The 22,362-nt window shown below is 43.1% G+C and overlaps 4 protein-coding genes across 4 annotated transcripts; all 4 read right to left on the reverse strand.

The window, feature by feature from the left end:
• Positions 1 to 275: 275 nt before the first annotated feature.
• LOC105279604 lies at positions 276 to 680 on the reverse strand. Its single transcript, XM_011339483.1, has one exon. It carries the CDS (start codon positions 678 to 680, stop codon positions 276 to 278), a length of 405 nt encoding a protein of 134 aa, XP_011337785.1.
• Positions 681 to 14,833: 14,153 nt separating this feature from the next.
• Positions 14,834 to 15,441, reverse strand: LOC113563137 (the record flags this gene model as incomplete). The annotated part of the gene is made up of 1 exon (XM_026974351.1): positions 14,834 to 15,441. A coding segment is annotated over one exon (573 nt), but the record flags the coding sequence as incomplete, so codon positions are not given.
• Positions 15,442 to 16,869: 1,428 nt separating this feature from the next.
• LOC113563138 lies at positions 16,870 to 18,132 on the reverse strand. The gene has a single exon (XM_026974352.1). It carries the CDS (start codon positions 18,130 to 18,132, stop codon positions 16,870 to 16,872), a length of 1,263 nt encoding a protein of 420 aa, XP_026830153.1.
• Positions 18,133 to 18,593: 461 nt separating this feature from the next.
• On the reverse strand, positions 18,594 to 19,394 carry LOC113563058. The gene has a single exon (XM_026974094.1). The coding sequence runs from the start codon at positions 19,054 to 19,056 to the stop codon at positions 18,616 to 18,618; it is 441 nt and encodes a 146-aa protein (XP_026829895.1). The 5' UTR covers positions 19,057 to 19,394; the 3' UTR covers positions 18,594 to 18,615.
• Between the last annotated feature and the right edge of the window lie 2,968 nt (positions 19,395 to 22,362).

The following is a 22,362-nucleotide window of genomic DNA, read 5'->3' on the forward strand; positions in this document are numbered from 1 at the left end:
AAATGGAAATGACGCGACGCCAGTCATGCATAAGATCAAAGTTACATGAGGTGTACACTATGTCAGAGCCGAAAATTGCTTTAAGTCTGTACGACGATAAGCGTTATGTTGTGGCCGGTTCTACCGACACGTTACCATGGGGACATTACCGAATACCATTGTAAATAGTGTAACATACGCGTTATATCTGTAATTAACGTAGATAGGAAATAAAGGTTTTGTATGGTTCCATATTTATAATAAAGATTTTGTATTACAATCATAATAAATATATTTTAAACTACATTGTCCTTGTGTATCCATGAATTGTGCGAATCATCGAATCCCAGCCATTTCACGTAAACCTCGTCGTCACCTTTTCTGCGTAACACTTTTTCCACGAGATATATGTCCGGATTAGCAACGCGATGCAATTCGTGTTCATAGAATCCTCCGGCGATTGGCTTGCAGCGCGAATCCTCGATGAGATAGGTCACGGGATTAGTTTTCTGTACTTTGATGATTTTGAATACTTCGGTCATCCAGTTCAGCGTGTAGCCTTGGTCAAAGACCGTCTTGTACTTGCTGACGCGTACCGGGTCACCTACTGTGAATCTCGCCGGGGCTGCAATTTTCACGTTGCTATACACCGTGGCCAAGAGTTTATCCGCGATCTTAGGCGTTACATCGATGGGTCGCATACCAATCGTCCGATGTTTTCGCGCGTTGTACTTTGCGACGAGCTGCTATAGTTCGTCGATCCATCTATAGTTTCCATTGAGCGTAAACATTTTCCATATGTCGTTCTTTAGCGTGCGATTGAACCGTTCCACGACCGAGGTTTTCATGGGTGAATACATAGAATAGTGATTGATATCATGTTTCATCAGGAGCCGCTGTACGTCAGCATTGTAGAATTCCTTTCCTCTGTCAGTATGCAAATTGTTTGGATATCTTCCATCCTTTCGAAATATCTTTGCAAACGACTCACAAGCCACACTACCCAAGTGCCACACGCCGATTTTGATAAGCTTTGAATATGTTGTTGTCTAGGTCAAAATATGAGACACGTATTTTTTTATACCGGCCCATGTCTCTATTAAGGGGGTGAAACACCCCCTTGAAAAAAAATCGGTTTTCATATTTCTTAGCGAATACCGTGGAAACAATAAAAAATATAAAAAAAAGTTTCAAGTAAAAGTTTTATGGCTTCTAATGTTCTTTATAACAGTGCAATTAGATTTTTCGCAAATGTCATATTTTTCGAAATCCCTCCCCCCCTCAATTTTTGAAAATTTTTTAATTTATCTTTCAACAAAACTTAAAGCATATTTAATGTCAAATTCAACCATACATGATAAAATCATATTCTGAAAACGCATTTTTCAAAAAAAAGCTAAAAGTACCTCTATATCGCTATATACGCGCAAATACGGATGGGGCGCGTATATAGCGATATAGAGGTACTTTTAGCTTTTTTTTTTAAAAATGCGTTTTCAGAATATGACTTTATCATATATGGTTGAATTTGACATTAAATATGCTTTAAGAGGATCCTGGGCATCTATCACGTAACTTTTCCCCTAGGATGGAAAATGAAAAATGAAAATTTCTTGCATCTCAGCAGCAAATTTCATAACGTAAAAGTTCACGCGAAATTTTAATTTTTCATTTTCCATCCTAGAGGAAAAGTTACGTGATAGATGCCCTGGAGTGGCTAGGAAATCGGTGATTCTAGGGATACGCTATACTCTTTATTGATTGTGCAGAATAAAAAATCATTTCCACAAATAAAGTATATATGATAATGTATACGGATCTGTTTGAGTTTATATTAAAAACGGGGAAAAATTCGACAATTACAGTTTTGTTATCAACATGTTGCCTAACTTTTGCTTAATATAAAAGTTTAACACTTTGTACATACAAAATGGGGACACACCCGGCTGGAGACAGAATAAAAGAAAATGAAAATGCTTTTAGAAGTGAATTTAGAAGCGTAGTATAAAGAAATAGCGTTTCCCTAGGATCACCCAAATTTTATACATATGAAATCGTTACCAAGGGTAAAAGAAAGCACAAGATTAGGTCCTTGAATGGCGCAAAAGGATTTCTTTCATCGTGCAAAAGGATTTTTCATTCTGCGTAATCATTGAAGATTTATTAAAAAAACCTATTCATTCCGTCAGTAATACAGACGGCGCAAAGGAGTTCACTAGCCACTCCAGGATCCCCTTAAGGTTTGTTGAAAGATAAATTTAAAAATTTTCAAACATTGAGGGGGGGAGGGATTTCGAAAAATATGAAATTTTCGAAAAATCTAATTGCACTATTATAAAGTACATTAGAAGCCATAAAACTTTTACTTGAAACTTTTTTAATATTTTTTATTGTTTCCACGGTATTCGCTAAGAAATATGAAAACCGATTTTTTTCAAGAGGGTGTTTCGTCCCCTTAATAGCGATACAGGCCCGTATACAAAAATACTTGTCTCATATTTTGACCTAGACAACAACATATTCAAAGCTTTTCAAAATCGGCGTGTGGCACTTGGGTAGTGTTGCTTGTCAGCTGTCTCGCTTCCGCATTTACTCTTGAGCGGTACGGCCCATGCATACTTGCTCAACACGTCGATAATAGTGAGTATGTAATTGTAGTCTCTGTTGAAACGTGAGTACGGATGCATCTCCACTACATCAGCTTGCCACAGGTCATCGTATCCGCGGACTATGACGCGCCTTCGTGGAAAACTTCTTCTCGCCGGAGCATGCAGTTCCTCGACGAGTCGCCGTTTTTCGGAACTGACAGTTTTTTTACGTCCATCGGATTTTGACGATCCCATGTTTTTGGCTATACATTCATCGACTGTTAGACGTGTAATTATATGTCTCACACTGTTTTAAACGTCCCTGACTCGTTCGGTGCCGTTCCAGACCCGTTTCTGAGCCGCTCAGCGCCGGTCCGGATCCGTTTGGTGCCGTTTTTACCCCGTTCATCGCTGTTCTTGTCCCGTTCGGCGCCGTTCTTGCCCCGTTTGACACCGTTCTGGATCCATTCGGCGCCGTTCTTGCCCCGTTCTTGATCCGTTTTTGCTCCGTTCAGTGCCGTTCCAGTCCCGTTCGTTAGCCGTTCGTTGCCGTTTCTGACGCAGCGGTAGTCGACAGTAGTAGTCGAAGCTCCTTTATTGCAACCCATAACGCTTGAGTGTCCTTCTCGAACGCAATACTCAGCTTCCTCTCAACTTCTGCATGTTGATTCCGCAACATTTTAACGTACTGTTCCACGTATAGCTTGTTAACAGCGTTGGAATCGGCCTCGGGCTGCACTACACGACGAATTTTGCGCGACTGTGCGTCAAAATCAGCAGCGTGGCAACACAATGTGTTTTCACGTACGTAGTTTCTCACTACACCACTGAACTGATAATACGGATTGTTCATCGGTGCCTTCCTTCTTTCTAGTAATACACCAAACTTATTGATTGGCATGTTGGTACACACGATCGACTGATTCGTTTTGTTGATGTACTGTTTAATTAAAATGAGACCTGCTCCGCGAAGTTCTTCGATAATCGACAGAATCTCATTATCGTGGATGTTATTTCCCGCTTGGCGCGAAGCTTCGAGTAATCGCAGACGATCCACCAGTTCGTTGGGATCGTTCCAGTGCACGTAATCGATTACATTGTCGTTTAGTGTCACATCGCAAGGTAATCCTCTTCCAGATCGCTTCTTAGGTACGATTGGCAGTAACGGTGCGATTACGCGGTTGTACTTGTATCCCTTGTTGCTCTTTACTTGACCATGCGCGATGTGTTTGCGTCTATGCGTATTCGTCGTCAGCAACATGCTCTTGTACGTTTGCATATCATTAGCTGTGTACATGGCTTTGTTAGAACGTTTCATGAAAATTAGTTCGTAAAAACCGGGTATACCGATGTATCGTACGCCGTCGACAAATATGTTATCACGGGTGTCCACGTCGAATCGTTTATTACCGAACATCATTTCATCCTGACCGAGATAAACGCTGTACACGTCATCTATGCCGCTCTCTCGATCACCGCTCAGGACAGGGCTTATGTATTTTTGTCCTAGCGGACCTAACTGACTGTGCAGCATCTCTCGACCCTCCTGTGTTTGCAGCGTGCAATGAACGGAAGTTCGTAGTGATTCGTTCGTGGTTTCGAAATCTTTATCAGAAGAGATTTCGATCGTGGACCGTTCAAACGGTTTCCCACGTATCGGCGCTACTTCAATCGGGGTAGAGGTTGTCATGTTCAATGGAACTTGTTTTCGCTTGGGCGGTGACGTTCTCGGTGATGCGCTCAACGAGAGTTTCCTCTTATTATGTACCACATTAATCTCTCTCTGTGGGAATAATGTTTCACTCTCAGTGTCATTGGTATTCCTCATCGACTCGTCTGTCTGTATGAGCGGGCTAGATGTATCGTCCGTGGTATTATCGACAAGCTTCTGCAGAGGCTCGATGATCGGTCTAAAGTGTCTCTCCAACGCGGCATCTTCCACCATCTTGCCAGTCTTTAGAGCGCGATGCTTCTTGCGGATCGAATCACTGGTTTTTGCAATTTCCTTCACCATCTTCTCGCGCGCTTGAATATCTGTATCGTCAGTGAACGTCGCCATGTTATAACGGGGAATAAACAATTACAGACGTTTCACCGAACACGTATTAACGGTGACTAACCACTTTATGGTAACGCAAACTCATTAAATCCGTTTTATACCACCCATTAGTGATCGAGCTGTCCTTGTCTATCACTACGAAACCGTACTTGCGTTGCCAACAACTGCGACACAACGCGCAAAAATCATCGTATGACATGTCGGTATTCACGTGATCGTTGTAAATGTGTTTCAAGTTGGTACCATCCTGTTTAAACACGATGAGCAGGTTCGCGTTGTCGTGTATAAGATGCTTGGGTATCTTTGCATACTTCTGACAGAGATAGAAACAGTCGACGTTCGAGTGTCGCCCCATCGCAAAGTATTCTCTCACCGTATCCTGCTTATCGCACGCCACGTCATCAAAGACGAAGATCGAGTTTGGCCGCGCCTATATAGGAGGGACGATGCCTCACCGCCGGGATCCGTGCCATAAACCAGGTGATCAAAATCTGTACGGTGAAATCTGTTACACCGGCTCCGGCGGGGGAGAGGAGTAAAGCCCCTTCCTCCCGCCCTCCCGCGAAGCGGGCTGAAAACGATCGTATATGTCCGGGGTTCCAGGTTCGGAAAATATAACCTAACTCAAACTTATTTCTGAGTTAAAGCTAAAATTCCATCAAATATACTCTTTCGTAAACGTATATGGTATCGCAAAATTATGCTCTAGTCATTAAACTTTTTTGTTAATAATTTTGTAACAAACAACGAGCGACAGGTGAAACCTAGTGCAGGTTATTCAGGAAGGTGACCTTGTAATATATGTCAAACTCAAGTCCTTGCTTCGCGTGGACAGTCGAAAATTCGTGCAAAATCATTAAATTTCTTTTTTTTTAATAACTTTTTAATGAACAACGAGCGACGGTTAAAACTTGTTGAAGATGACTCAGGAGGACTTCTATAATATATGTCAAGGTCAAGGTCATCGGGGCGGGCTCCGTTATTGTCAATATTTAATCCTATATTGTTCTGAATAACGCGAAAATAGTCTGTAACTGGCAAAAAAGCGTTTTTGTCGATTTCTCAAATTCCAAATAAAAACCTCCATATCTCCTAAATTAAACCAGATAGCCACTTTCACCACTCTTTAAGTTTTGTTTGTAATGACCTGTAGATGAAGAATCCACGGTCAAAACTTGGCGCTCCGGAAATCGTAGTATCTCCATTTGTTATATTATATTGTATTAATATCTTATTATAATATCAACATATTCTTATTCGACTCCATCATTTCCAGAAAATTGTTTATTCAGATGTACGTTATTATGACATTATAGAGAAACCCCCTTTCCTCCCGCTGGTTAGGTTAGCAAAAATGTCGCGGTCCCTGCGGCCTCCCTCCCCTCTCGCGGGTTAGGTCAGCGAAAAGCCCCTCTCGCGGGTTAGGTTCGCGAATAGTCCGTGGTCCCCCCTCCCCCTCCCTGCGGGTAGGTCCGCGAATATGTCATGGTCCGAGATGTCCTCCCCCCTTCCCCGCGACCCCTCGCCCAATGACGTCATACCCCCCTCCCCCTGCTGACTCAGCCCCCTTAGATCCCTGGATTAGGATCTGCCTTCCTAACCTACTCAAATGTACTTTTCTTTAACTAACTTGTTCTTTTCAAATCCAAGTATTTAGATTTCTCCGATAGAAATAGGTATATATAAATCGTCGGTAGTTCTAGTGTTAAGACCGTCTTAAGTACAATTATAAGATATTTGAAACCAATCACACAGCCGTATTAGTATCTTAAGACATTAATACTTGGCGCTGCTAATCAATATGGTAATTATTCTCTTTTTTTCTCTTATGTGGATGCGTGCATGTATGTGTGTCTTTCTCTTTCTCATGCGCGCGTGTGTATATGTGTGTGTGCATAACATTAGAATTAAGAGGATTATGAAGTCGTCTGTATTATCCTTACGGAAAAAACACTCAAATATTGAGAATTTTTTTTCAATATTGGGAGTATACTCCCAAAATTAAGACTATACACTTAAATGTTGAGTATATGCACTATGTAAAAAAACATATCCAAATAATTTTTCATAAACATTCTTTTGCAACATGAAATGTTTCGGAGATACATTTGGAAACATCTTAGAAACATGACATAGTTAATGTTCGTATTCAGATACCAAAATTACGCAGACGACGTTACAGAAATATCTTACGATAATATGTCGAAAATATTTTTTAGGAATAATACGTTACTGTGAATTGCTTCTGTAAGGTTCTGTAAGGTTCTATAAGTTTCTGTAAGGTTTATTATAGTGATACAAGAGAAAAGCTTGTCTACGCCAGGTAGTCCCTGGACTGAAATTAAAGATTTCAAGAATTTTCCCATTACCTGGGGGTGAACCCCTATCACCATGCCAAATTTGGTGTTTCTAGCATGTCGGGAAGTACCCGATCAATTTAACGACAGACAGAATAGGGATTTTATTTGTATAGATTGTATAGATATTCTAAATAAATTTGAGTAGATATACTAGGCGGATTCTAACTCGGGAGCTCCGAGGGGGGCGCGAGGTGAGGGAGGTATCTGCGGGGCGTGGGGGTATAACGTCACGTGGGAGGGGATCTCTCTGCGGAGTGCGAGGGTATGATATCATGCGGGGAGGGGGCAGGTCTCTCCAGGGTGCGCGTCCTCCGCGGTGGAGGGTGCCCGATGCAGCGGTTGGGATGCATGTTTATGTAAATATACCGTGCGTCTTATAGATGCGATATGTTTATATCATAATTTATTATATTTTCAAGCACCGATACCCGGTCAAAGACATGCGTATGTAAACCAGCTATCAAAGAGCGATTAAGTAGAGACGTTATACAGATCTAGGAACGAACCATGGGATTGTTATATAGATAAAAATATGTTTATATCTTAATTTGTTATATTTCCGAGCGCTGAAACCCGGCTGCTGTCAAAGACATGTTTATGTAAACATACCGTGCGTTTTATAGATGTGTGGGGTTGAGTTTTCGGAAAGTGATAATAAATGAAATACACACGTTTGTGTGGGGGTAGAACAATGTAAGATGTGTAATTTATTCCGCCGTTATGCTGGTTTCGTTACATTCAAAAGAGACGATGATCTTTCGGTCGCGACTAATATTATTCTGCCTTTGCCTCTCGATTCGCACGCGTGTCGATTCGCTGATCGACCCTGTATCCAACTTGTTTTGCTCGCTCGCTTTGTCCGTCGCTCCTCGCAAGAGTGTCAACAACATGCTCTAGGCTATTCTAGACGATATACCCCGAAATAAGTCGCGATAGAAATCCGGATCCTACACTCGGTCATTCTGCGTTATCATTCGACTCGAATGCCGGAATCTACGTTTACCTCTACTATTCTTTCATCCGCGTCGCAAGACTCTTCGTCGTACATGAAATCACTGTCGTACTCGAGCCACGGTTTGAGGGAATTCGCCGCGGTCGAAGTCTGAGATGGTCCCTCATTTTCCCCTATCTTTCTCACCAGGTAACGATCGCTACGAAGAGTACGGGTTATTTCGTACGGTCCGAGATACCGTGGCGCCAATTTAAAACCTGGTCCTCGTTGCGTCCATCTGATAACTACCAGATCTCCTTCCTGGTATTTCTTAGGCTCCTTTCGTTTTCGGTCATATCCTCTTTTATTCTCTTCTTGTAACTTTTGAATGTTTTTATGCGCTTGCATCCGCAGCTCGTCTCTGTCTTCGATGAACTCACAAGAAATTTCCTGCAACAACAGATCCGTTATTTCTGGATCATCCTTCAGCCGCGGACAGACTCCGAAAAGTAACCGAAACGGCGTAGCATCGGTAGTGCGACTCCAAGTCGTATTGATGCACTGCTGAGCACGATCTAAGTATTTGAACCACTCATGAGGCCTGGGAGCAGCCAGCTTCGTCAACAAGGGTATAAGCACTCGATTGAGTCTTTCGACTTGACCATTGGCCCTCGGGATTCCGGTCGTTATCAAATGTCTGTCAATGTGTTCCTCTTTACAATAGTCTCTGAACTCGTGAGAAGTAAAGGCGCAGCCTCGATCCGAAATAATGCGCCGAAGATTACCAAATGTAATCGACTGTTTTCGTAAGTGTCCAATTACTTCAGCAGTGTTTGTCGTTTTCGTGGAGTACAGCCAGACAAACTTGGTAAAGGAGTCAATAACCGCAAATATATGCTGGTGCCTCTTCTGCGTCGTGGGTAACGGTCCCAAATGATCCACATGGTAAGTATCTAAGGGTAAACTCCCTTTTTCCAATGCATTCAAGAGACCTTCCGGTCTCCCTTGCTTTCGATTGGCTAGAATGCAAAGAATACAATTATTGATAATTTTCTCAATCTTAGCTCGCAGATTACTCATCCAATAATCTCGTTCTATCAGGGCCGTCGTTTTAGCAACAGAGAAATGCCCTCTCTCGTGGGCATTTCGGACGACCGTCCCTTGCATCGCCGTCGGAACAACCAGTCGAGGACAACCGTTAATTTCTTTAAATAGAAGATCGCCTTGAATCGAGTATCCATCCATCGTTCCATTCTTCGCCGATTCCACGATTCGGCGGGTCTCTACGTCGTCAGATTGCGCTTTTCTCAGCCGTGCGATTAGTCCGTCGTTGCACTCGCTTAATGTACATACACGCAGGGAGAGGGCCACAACTCAACGCATCAACATGGGCCATGTTTTTACCCGGTCGGTGCTCGATTGTATATTGAAATTCCTCGAGGAGCAATACCCAACGAGCGACGCGCACACACAAGTCTTTCTTGCTCATTGTAAGAGCAAATGCGCGATAGTCAGTTACTATTGTGAAAGGGATTCCTAGCAAATAAACACGAAATTTCGTAAGCGCTTTGATAACAGCCAATACTTCTAGCTCGTAACTTGGGTATTTCTCCTCGGCCGAGATGGTCTTACCACTTGCATAATACACAGGGTGGAACAAACGATCCTTCGCATCGCGCTGCAGCAAGATCGCCCCATATCCCTGCATCAAGGCATCGGTGTGCAGTTCCGTCTCGGCACCGACGCAATACAATTTAGGACCGGCTTCTCGCTTAAGCATGCCTTTAATCGAGCGAACGCGTCTCGTTCCGCTTCTCCGAATCGAAATTCTGCGTCAGCTTTTAAAAGATTGGTTAGCGGGCGCGCAATACTCGCATAATCACGAATGAATTTCCGGAAATAGCTTGTTAACCCTATGTAGCTCTGAACTTGACGCACGTTGGTCGGCTCAGGATAACGCTTCACAGCCTCTGTTTTACGCTCAGATGGCTGAATACACCCGCCGCCAATTACGTAACTCAAAAATTCAACTTTAGTTTGCAAAAACTCACACTTTCTCCAATTCATTTGCAACCCCGCCTCGCTAGCCACTCTCAGCACGAGTCTAAGTCTTTCCATTCCGCTTTCATAATCATCCGATATCACAATTACATCATCCACATACGCAAGCACAATACGCTGTTGGATAAGGTCTCTAAAAACTTTGTTTACGAATTTCTGAAATACCGCAGGAGAATTGCACAGGCCAAACGGTACACACAAGAACTCGTACATTCCGTCAGGCACAATAAATGCAGTGTATTTACGACTAGCCTCGTCCACCTGAACATGGAAAAAACCATTTTTTAGATCTAATATACTAAAAACTCTTGCATCTTGCAGTCCGTCAGGTTGATCCTCGATCAGAGGAAGAGGGTATCGGTCTTTCATTATCTTTTGATTTAACTTTCGATAGTCAATACAAATTCGAATAGATCCGTCCTTTTTCCTAACAAGGACGATCGGACTCGCGTATTCTGAGATAGACGGTCGAACAATACCATCTTGTATCCATTCCTCTATTTGTTTGTTTACCAGATCTCGTTCGTATGCCGATAACCGTCTTGCTCTCTGATAAACAGGCTCATCGTCCTTGACTACAATCGTCATTTTAAGATCAGGCTCGCGATTTTGAATCGGAACATAATTTTTTACCAATCGAGCAATTTTCTCTCTATACGCGGGATTGGTCACGCAAGACAGATCCGGCTCGGTATCGTTGTCTACCTGGATATTTAATACTTCGGGCAAATCATTTCTTATCGGATTAACGCGCATTTCACCGCCCCTAATGTTTATCTCCATACCGCTCATAAAATCCGTGCCAATTAATAAATCGTGTAAGGCTAAATTATCCGAAATTACATGCATACAAATTGCATAAACATGCTCATCAATTTCAATTTCAGTGTTGACTAGACCCATCGTTCTATTATTATCGGCTCCAATTCCGCGAAACACGACGGATTCCCGAGTAAGGGGAGGCAAATTAAGCTTTCGATACTGCGCTTCGCTTAACAAACTAATGTCGCTGCCCGTGTCTAACAACGCATGCATCTTAACGCCACCGATTGCAACCTCCTTCATGCACCCTCGTTTTGCGAACGCTACGCAACTATTTTTCTTTCCTATACCTTGCTTGGAGCATCTCGCCGCGACATGACCTTTTTCGCCGCACCTGAAGTACTTCACGCCTTCATTCTTCATCGGACAGTCGGCTCCTACATGATTGCGCGTACCACAACTGAAGCAACGTCTCACCAATTTTGACTGCTCGCTCTCTGGTTGGCTCTCTGCCCGCTTAGGACCGCGTCTCTCGTACCTAGTTGACGGAACAGCAATCCGATCACGCAACAATATTTTCTCGAAAGCTCGAAGCAGAGCATCCGTACTGGTGAAGGACTGAATGCGTACCTGGTCTCGTAACTGCACGTCAGAAATTCCATCTATGATGTAATCAAGCACCTCGTCATCCGGAATAGGTATCCTGTTTCCCAGAATGACTTTATCATGGACATATTCACGCAGAGACTCGGTTCTGCGCCAGACTCGCTCCTCAAACTCTTTGCGCAACTCCGTTCTGCTTCGATGAAACTGAAACATCTGCCTCAATCTCTCCAGCAATTCTTCGTAGGGCAGTCGTATGTGCTCTGATTTGGAATGAAACCATTCTTTGGCTCTTCCTTCGAGTCGCATACCTATCAGGATCTTCGTTGCACCGTCATCCATCTCGTAAGTGTCCTTCAGAAGTCTAATCTGACCCTCCCACGCCTCGTACTGACTGGAATCACCATTAAATGAATTAACCAATTCGGATATACTTGCCAGATTAATTCGTGGACCACGCGCCGTCTGTCGCGCGAGACCATCCGCCAAGACTTGCTGCATCTGCGCGCCGGCTGGTACCCGCCGATAATCGTTGTGCATCACATTCTCTGTGTGTCCGTTCGCAAATCCTCCAAGGTGACCGCTCTCTAACGTATTTGGCACTTGAAGACGGCCACCTTCATCCCGTACCCGGACGTCCGAACTCGCCTGAGTTCGTCTTAGCATCTCTATCTCTCTCCGAGCCCACGCCAGCTCTCATTCGGCAAGCTCTCTCTCTCTCTCTCTCTCTTTGGTACAACTCAGCCTCTCTCTGAATCATGCTCACGTACTCTCTCGACGTATCCACTGGACTTTTTCTTGTGGGGCTACTGCAAGGAAGTCATTTACAGGCAGCTTCCCGAGACCATTGAAGAATTAAATGACAAACTTCACCATGCCATTTTGTCAATCGAGGACGAAGTTCTGGAGAAAACGCAAGAAAATTTATTGAGACGCATGAGAGCGTGCATCACAATGGACGGCGGACACTTCGAACACTTGCTGTAAAAAGAAGTGTTCTAAACTAATTAATCTGCCCTTTTCAGGGTAACCAAATATTATAGTAATCTGCCCTTTTCAGGGCAACCAAATATTATAGTAATCTGCCCTTTTCAGGGCAACCAAATATTTTATTTTCGAGGAACATTCTCTTCGAGTTCGCAAATTATTTTTAAAAAATCGACACGTTACAGGCAGACATTATCTACTATTCACTTGGCAGTACGAATGTTTCGAAGCATTCCCCTGCCGGTTATCATAGTATCTAATTTATCGATCGGATTTACAGTATCGATAAGTCAGCCTTGACGAATTCATGCAGTTTACTATAAAAACATAACCTGATTGTTGTTATCGAGTTATCTCCGCGTCGGGTTACGTGCGTTGTATACGCGTTTTTCTTCGAATAATTTTCAATCGCCGAATAATTAACCGGTAGTGATTAACAGTGATGAACCGATAGAGGCATTCGTAAATGCCTCATTCTATCGATCAAGTGTGTGAATAAATCCGTGAAAGTGTTGATACGCGATACAATTTATAAAAGACGTGTCCAGAAAATTTCTGATCGATTACTGTGATTGTGCGTAATGTGTATTTCTTTCTTTGAATAATTTTCAGTCGCCGAATGATTTATCGGTAGCGACTAGCAATAATAAATCGATAGATTCGTTTATCACTCAAGTGCGTCAGTAAATCCGAGTGCGTATCGATACGTGATGACAATTTATGACAGAAAAAAACTTCTGGCTTATTACTCGGTGTGGATTTGTGGATGGAAACGTGAGGTGCGATCTGAGCCACGGTGAAATTATTCATCCGTCAAGCTACAATTCGTCAAGTATGAGAACATCGAATCTGTACAGGTGAGTGAGTGAATGAGAAGAGAGAGAGAGAGAGAGTGTGTGTGTGTGTGTGTGATGTATCACATGCATGTATTTAGTAGGTATCGTGTGTGCAGCGATCAGCTGAGCGCCCCGCGTAAGCGTCGCGGTAAGTCGCGTCGCGCGCCGCCCCTGTCTGCCTCTTATACTCGGCCCGTTACTCGTTAACTATTTCCTTTAATAATTCAAAAAGTAAGCTTCGGACAAAATTTTCGTAGAGAAAAAATCGTCTCAGAATTACTTCCAGAATACGTCTTTGCAAGGACGCGTGGTTGTTCTGAATCACCCTGTATACTGGGTAGACGCTCAGTGTCTTTCTGCAAATTTATGGAATTATTCTGTTTTCAGATAAATATCATCTCAGCTATTTCACGTTTTCTAACATGTTTCTCCTGATGTAAGATATTGACATTAGACCAATCGAAATTGTGATCATTTGTTATTCTGTGTCTGCTAACTACAGACAAATCGTCGTCACGTTTCTTTATGTTCAAATTCTGTTCCTTAACTCTCACCGAAAAGTGCCTCTTCGTCTGACCAACGTAGCAGGCATCACAATCCGCACAATTAATTCGGTAAACAACATCAGTCTTCACGTCATTAGAGAGCATGTCTTTACCCAATGTGATGAATCTATCTAACTTATTAAAGACGGTGTAACAAACTCGAAGATTACATTTCTTATAGATTCTGCACAGTTTTTCACAAATCCCCCCCGACATATAAAACAGTAAATTCATCGCTCATCCTCGTCCTCCTCCTTGTCCTCCTCCTTGTCCGCATAAATTACTGAAGTGCTATCAAATATATTTCCTAAAACAAAAGTCGTTTATTAAGTACTGAAACTATCGTAACTGAATTTATTCCGTTCTGAACGTAGTTGCATAATAGTTCTAAAACTCACCTATATCGTCGTCATCGTCATCGTTATTGTCATCGTCCTCCGCGTCCTCCTACTTGTCCGCTATCCTTATCTTCTTTAGTGCATACAGCATTGCTAAAACCACAATCGTTTAGTAATTACATAACACAGTATAATACTATGTACAAAATAAAAAAACTCACCTATATCTTTCTCATTCCTTTGTCTCTTTAGTAACTGCTGCTCCTCTTCCACCTCTTCCTCGATCGTCGTCATTCGATTGCTATCATACATTACTTCGGAAAAAAAACTAAACTTTCTTACTACCTGTTAGGGTGGCAAGCCTGCAGGACTTGCGCACAGCAAGCGGCGCGCAGTGAGCATATATATAACGATTCACTTGTATGAGATAAGAATAAAATATATGGTATTAATCTAAATTGTGAGTAATTCCAATCGTCTTGAGACCTTCCGTAACACTACCGTTCGCTTGAATGAAGACTGACTGACTGACTGAACGTGAAAAAAATCATTCACCAGTAGCCCATAGAACAAAGAAGAGTAGGACTATCAATGGGCAACATAAAGATACGTGTTAAATAAACTGTTAGCTCCATGGCGTAACGTGATGCTATCGAATGCGTCCGCACAACACGCGCGCGTATTGCAGTCACATACAACTAGACATTGCATATAAAACTTACGTAGAGGATACTCGACTGCGTGAGGGAAATGGGTGTGAGGAAAAAAAGAACAGTACACCTTATACATGTAAAAGTATTTTTTTTATTGTATGTTCTCTTACATCGGTTTACCAAAAACCAGAGCCAACAGCTCACAATCTATAATGTTATCGGCGTCGAAGAATTCGCTGGCGCGTATGGCGTTCGACGCATCCTTCGTCTCAGCGGACGCGATATGCAAAAATTGCGCAACCTTGGCGTTGACTTTATCGACGACACTATCCAACTGAGCGTACGTCAGCTCGATGCAGCGGTCCAGGTTAATCATGGTGAGGAACGTGGATTCGGTCATCATCAACCGTACGTCGGACGAATCCAGACACACGAGTTTGGTATCGTTCATCGCACTGAATCGCACCGTCAACGGTCCAACGGTGATAGGACGGCCGCGAACATCCTTGCAGAGACGGTTCTGAATGTCCCATCGTTGTTCGTAAAGTCCCTTCCACGTTTCGAGAGACAGGATCAGCTCGTTTCCCCGATGATCGCCTATCGCGATCTCGACGTAGCTCGGTGGACCAACGTTGATGCTGATGTCCAGGTACTTATATCCCGTAGCCGTCAGCGCGTACCTCCTGCCCAGTATGCGAACTGCACGATGCGTGGATAAAACGCTAAGAGCACAAACAAAAATAGTTAAAAATAGTTAACAAAAATCAAAAGTATAAGACAAAGGGGAAGATTCATAAACGTATCTGGTACATTGCTGCGGTGGAGCGTCCTGAAGCGGAACGTAATAATTCATGCTGCTTCTATCAGCGGAGTACATTGCTGCTGCTGGTTAGGCTTTGCACGCACAGTGGTGGACTCAATACTGAACATGCACGCACGAACGTGTTCAATTCTTCAACCAATTATAAGGAGAGGGGAGGGGGGATTAAACGTTTTTAAGCGCCGATGTCAGCGCTGCGTACGTATAAAGTATGGAATTCGGGGTGACGCAATACCGAACCTGCACGAACGTGTATGAACGTGTTCGATGCTTCAACCACTTATAAGGAGAGGGGAGGGGGGAATAAATTTACAGCTCACAATCTATAATGTGATCGTAGTTGAAGCATTTGCTAGCACGTATGGCGTTCGACGCATCCTTCGTCTCAGCGGACGCGATATGTGAAAATTGCGCAACCTTTGCGTCGACCTTTCTTACGTCCTTCGGAGCTCATGCGACTGACCCGTTTATCAGTTCTTTATTAGCGGTCCGCGATCATCCGATCTGTTACCCTTCAATAACCGAGCTGTTCTTGACTCGTTCGTTCCACGTTCTTAAAACGTGCGTTCGCGTTCGTTCCACGTTCGGTACACGTTCAAACACGTTCTATACACGTTCGATACACGTTCGGTACACGTTCTTGACCCGTTCGATACACGTTCTTAAAACGTGCGTTCTCGTTCGGTACACGTTCTTGACCCGTTCGTTCCACGTTCTTAAAACGTGCTTATATTTAAATTTTCCAACTTTTATTATTATTTTTCACAAACATATAAAAAAAATATATATATATATAAAGTTGGAAAATTTAAATATATATATAAATATATATATAAATATATATATAACTGTACGATAGTATATTGATACATTATGTGATAATATATGGAATACAATAACTCTTTATTATCCTTATCCTACATATTTTACAACGGTATCTGGAAATGTCTCCACGGTAGCGTATCGGTCGTATCGGGTACGACGTAGCGCTTATCGTCATACGGACTCAGAGCGATTTTCGTCTCGCTAACGGTGTACACATTATGCAGTTTCGATGTTATACGGGATTGATCTCGAGTCATTTCTATGTGATCATTCAAACACTGCATGTAATCATCGAACACTATCGTTCGCGTGACTACGTTACTCTTTCGCTTTCTTCGTATCTTTTTTACCGTCTACTTTCAAAGCGTACATTTTCGCTCTGAGCCCCACGAATTCCGTCATGATCGCGCCGTTGTTCTCATCTTTCATTAAATCTGGTACCTTTTTATTTGCGAGCGGTATTCCGTATACGTTGTCGGATGCGTAATCGCTTGTATCAAATCGTGCAATGTCGCGTTTCATTTACTCGTACACGTCCTCGCACTCGATATGATAAATCAAACTATCGGTATCCGTGTACGTAACCTTACACTTCTCGCGATAAAGGGGTAACATGTACTCGTGGTGAAACTCGTACAAACAGACCTTGGATATGTCGAGGATGCACATACCTACGTAGATCGGTTTATTGAACTTCACCTCGAGCTTACGCATCTCGATCGCGACCAGGTTTTCCGAAAAGACGCTGCGACTGTGGAAATTCGGTTTCGCGATCATTGCCTCCGCGCCGTATGGTCCGTTCCATTTCGTTAACAGTTTAACATCCACGTGATTGCGCACGTTCTCTATGATTTTACCGAATACTACGTTGTTCATTAGTTTGTACAAATTTTTCTCGAAATCATTTTTCGCTGCCGTTCTAAATCGCGTATTTAGTTCGATGTAATCGCAGAGCCATGGAGATTGCGCGAATTTTAATACGCGGTGTATTTTTGTGACGCGAAGACCGTTACGCGTACACTGCTGCAGATTGCGATAATGAATGACGTACCGCTTCTTATCGTACACAGTTGCGAGCAGCTTATCCTGCCGTTTACCCGGCGGCTTATCGCGCGTTGGGCAGAACGGATGGTTGACGTGCGCGTCGTGCAGCTGTTGCGGATACTCGAGATCGACTTCGAGAATGTATCCCTTTGGTGAATCCGGAGCGATCATGTTCACGTCGAAATTGGAAGTGTCATCGACCCATCGCAATTCGGCATAGGGCAGTGGTTGACACATTGCCCAACCGTACAAGTTATTAACGTCGTAATACATGAGATACGACGGAAGTTTCGATGGGTCGTACGACTGCATGTACTTGTTGTTGGCTTGCGCGTACCTGTTCGAACATTGGCTCAGGCCGCCGCGTATACCGCGTTCTATGTACATGACCATATCGATATCGGTAAGAAGTTCGAAGTTTATACGCGTATGCTTGAGCATCGCGTCCCACGTAAAACCGGGCAGAGTGTAATAATACGCGGGATCGAGACCGTAACTATTGATGCAGCTATCGCGGAAATTTTCGAATACGTCGGCCAATAACAAGACATCCGTTTTCAAGTACAAATCGCTGTACTCGCCGAGCGTTCGAATGACGAACCGCTGCCAGATGTTCTCGGCGTGCGCGTAATCGCTCTCGGATACCGTATCACCGGTCAGAGAACTATAGAACGATTCGCGCGGCGGTAGGCGAGTATCCTCTAATTTTTCGGCACAATCCACGTACTCGTAAGGGAACATGCCCTTTCGCGTAAGTAAACCAAAGTCGTCAGCCGACAATTTTGCAAATTCGAATCGTACGATTCGGAGTTTATCGTTATTTAAATAAGATGACAGTTTATCGAGACTGCTGCTTAGGAATTTTAATGAATCGATGAACCGCAATTGCATGTGGTTATGCTATGGTGTTTTATTGTCATCGAACCCGTAAACGTGTTTCGTGAACGAAATGTACTTTTCTTTATTAATCGGCAATACATCGACATTGCCCTTGAAATTGCTAGCCAGTTCTTTGACAATGAAATGCGCGTCGTAGCCGGATAAATTATGGAACACTATCGGAATAGTATGCGAATCTCTGTAATTTAGGTTACAATTCGCGTGCGCGGGACCTCTGTACCGACCGGTCAGGTGGCAATGATCACGAACCCGCGTGTCGTCCGGCGCGAACGGTTTCTTGCAGATATGACACTGCGTCGCGCTATCGAATTTTTCGCGCTCGTCTCAAGTTAATTCTACCATGAGGACATTTCTCGACAAAGTCGCTTTCACTCGATACGCTAAATTTCTTAATTCTTCGACGAACCATGCTATACAATCGGTATCGCGACGGGATCGGTACCCGGATAGCGAGTCATCGTAGGAGCACCGCACGTAATACCCGATGCTGAATACCCGGTGACGCTGGTACAGCTTCGGGTCGTCCTCCTCCTCGGTCTTCTGCAGGATGCACTCCAGATCGGCGTACACCACGAACGGCATTCGCTCCTTCCTGTTGTAGTTGGTGAAACTTAGCCACTTGTCCTCTTCGTTGGGTAAGACGATGGCGCATTCGTTCATCTTGTTGCAATCCACGGAGTGGGCCTCCAATCTCTCATTAGTGTAGAAGTAGTGTAGACATCTGCAAGAATAAAAGAAAGTACCTATTAATTCCTGACATTGCATACGTATTTATTCATTATATACAGGTATACTAACGCTACTTACCGATTACAAATGTATATTTGCCCATTCTTCTTATTTATCTGGGAGCTCACCAAGCGGGACAGATTCTTGATGCACGCGAAATGTCCCACGTTGTTGTCCTGCGCATCTTGCACGTACAGCAGATTCGCGTGCTTATCCATCTTCTCATCGGTGAGTCGTATCGGTACGATCGTGAGTTGTTCCTCTTCTTTCTTCTTCTTCTGGATGCCATACACGTTTATGGAGATGTCGTTCAGACGTTCGAACTTCACAATGTTCTTCAGCGTTCCGTGTTTCTTTCCGCAGGATTAAGAGCGGCGACCACTGACCACGCGGTGCGGTGATTAATGAAGACTACATCGACCCGCGACGATTCTTGGAGAACGCCCGTGATGTAGTGTTAGATGATGTGCGAAATACTATTGACAGATACAACAATGTCAAAGTGAACACCGTGTTCAACGGCGAGTTCGTGGCGGGTGAGAAGACCACCAATAAGAGTATAAACACGAAAAATCGTGAACTCTCTCGCACGTCCGATCTACAAGAATGATTCGCGCATTACGTGATCGAGCCCACTCTGGCGTCTCTCGAGGAGTTCCAGGAGCGCGATAGTGGGTGGGCATTGTCGCGTATATTGAACTTAACCATCAACGTTAACAAATACAATCCCTTGCACGCAAGGTGTTACATCAAAGTGCCGCGTGAGATCATGACGAAGAGGGTCGTCATCAACGTGCAATCGACGGACAATGCGTGCTTCGCGTGGTCAGTGGTCGCCGCTCTTTATCCAGCGGATAGAAACGCGGAACGCGAATCTTCCTATCCGCACTACACAACGGTACTGAATCTCCAGGACATAGAGTTTCCAGTGTCGATGAAGCAAATAAAAAAATTTTTACTTCTGAACGACATCTCCATAAACGTATATACTATCCAAGAGAAGAAGAAGAAAGAGGAAAAACTCATGATCGTACCGATACGACTCGCCGATGAAAAGATGGAGAAGCATGTAAATTTACTGTACATGCAGGATCCGTATGGCAACATGGAACATTTCGCGTACATCAGGAACCTGTCCCGGCTGGTGGACACCCAACTTAGCAGCAATAAACGGAAAAAATACATTAGTGATCGGTAAGTAGCGTTATTATATGTACCTTTATATAATGAATAAATACTTAAACATTACTAGAAATTAACAAATTCTTTCTTTTTATTGTTGCAGATGTCTGCACTACTTTTCCTCAAACGAGAGATTGAAGGCCCATTCCGTGGATTGCAACAAGATGAACAAGTGCGCCATCGTTTTACCCGACGAAGACAACAAGTGGTTGAATTTCACGAGTCACAACAGAAAGGAGCGAATACCGTTCGTTGTGCACGCCGATTGGGAATGCATCCTGCAGAAGACGAATGACTATCCGAAACTATACCAGCATCAAGCATGTAGCATCGAGTAGTATGTGCGATGTTCATACGATGCGTCATTATCAGGATACCGATCTCGTCGCGATATCGATTGTATAGCATAGTGTATCGAAGAACTGCGAAATTTAGCATTCCGCGTGAAAGCGATTTTGTCGAGAAATATCCCCATGGTAGATTTAACGCGAGACGAATGCGAAAAATTTAATAGCGCGATAAACTCATATACGACAGAGTCCGGCAAAAGTATGGAAACTCCTAAATTTTACGAAGAGTATGCATTTTAGAGAAAATTGCTTCAGACAAAAGTTGTATGGTTTCAAATAGCGCATTACACAGCAATATCAGTATGACCTTGAACAGTGTTGTCAAGGTCACATGAAAGTCATCTTCAATTTCTTAAATAGAAATCCCCATTTTTTATTGCATATTCTTGTAGCTTATCTCGAGAGCTTTCCAAAATACTATAATATAGCCTTTTTTCATGAAGTACTTTTCGAGTTATAAAGCTTGAAAGTTACGGTATCGTGGGTTTGATTGTTTTATGCGCTGTACACACGTTGACACTTTTGTGTCTAGATCGAGTGTATACATTGAGTGTCGACGTGTGTACATCGCTTGAGATCGTGTTGCTAAAGAAAATTGCAGTGTCTCAATTGTTTCTGCAATTCACGTATGGACACATTCAAACGAGTATTGCATGGCGCTCTAGTGTATTTCCAATCAGACGGAAATTTTTAGCAAGTGTCGCGATAATGTCGAAGTTTAACTGAACCTAAGTAAAAACAAAACTTATAATTTCCCTCTTGGAAGGGCTCCCGAACCTATAGGACGTCTCGCAGGCTGATTATAAAAATCGTTCAAATCGTACAGCTTCAATTGAACAACTCGCGCAGCAATTTAATACTGATTCTGGAGAAATCATCTCTCTTTTTTTCACTCACTCCTTCATCTATAATTTTCTTTTTCGTCTTCTATGTTTTCTTTTTATCACGATACAAGCGATTACCACAGCAGCGAACATACGTTCTTCCATATTGACTGATTTAAATCGACTCCCAATCTAGCCGAAATGTAGAGAAGTGTAGACAGACGCGATACATTTTGCCGATATCTAGACCCGACATAAGTGTATGACACTACTCTATCTTCAAAAATTACAATACGTATGGACGGTAATGACACTGATCTAGACATAAGTGTCCGCTCTAGGTGTCATTGTGTATACGCGCTATTAGAGTACATTTTGAAAGTGGCTTCCATTGACTTCCTGACAGTATGCCAATCTTTGATAGAACGCAGAAATAGCTCTACGATTATATTCAGCAGGTATTAAAGCTGTTTCATCCCTTATCCACTGCCTCAATTCTTGGATGCTTTGAGGTTTTGTTTCGTAAACCTTACTCGTCAGGTAACCCCAAAAGTAATAATCAAGAGAACTTAGATCTGATGACCGAGGTGGCCAATCTTCTCCTTCCTCATTTTGGTTCCTTCTTCTTTCTATCTACCTTCGTGGGAAAACCTCATTTAAAATTCGACGTGGTCCTGCACCAAAATGAGGCGGAGCTCCATCATGTTGAAACCATATTTGCTCGAAGTTATTCGGAAAAATATTTTGTATGGCTGGAATTATTTGATCTACAAGTAATCCCTCGTACATTTGAGCATTAAGATTTCCCTAAAAAACACGGCCGTATCAAATAAGTATCTATCATGCCACACCATACATTTACTTTTTGTAGGTATTGCGTGTGAGTTTCCCACATCCAATTTGGATTTTCATCTGACCAGAAGCGAACATTTTGATTATTAACCTCTCCTGTCAACGTAAAGGTTGCCTCGTCTGTGAAAACAAGG

Source organism: Ooceraea biroi, chromosome 12, assembly GCF_003672135.1.
Source record: "Ooceraea biroi isolate clonal line C1 chromosome 12, Obir_v5.4, whole genome shotgun sequence".
Taxonomy (NCBI): Eukaryota; Metazoa; Arthropoda; class Insecta; order Hymenoptera; family Formicidae; genus Ooceraea; species Ooceraea biroi.

Bases quoted from the DNA above. Each gene is read 5' to 3' on its own strand.
- LOC113563058 (XM_026974094.1), bottom strand. From the start codon at position 19,056: ATGCAATGTCAGGAATTAATAGGTACTTTCTTTTATTCTTGCAGATGT.
- LOC105279604 (XM_011339483.1), bottom strand. From the start codon at position 680: ATGCGACCCATCGATGTAACGCCTAAGATCGCGGATAAACTCTTGGCC.
- LOC113563138 (XM_026974352.1), bottom strand. From the start codon at position 18,132: ATGTTCCCTTACGAGTACGTGGATTGTGCCGAAAAATTAGAGGATACT.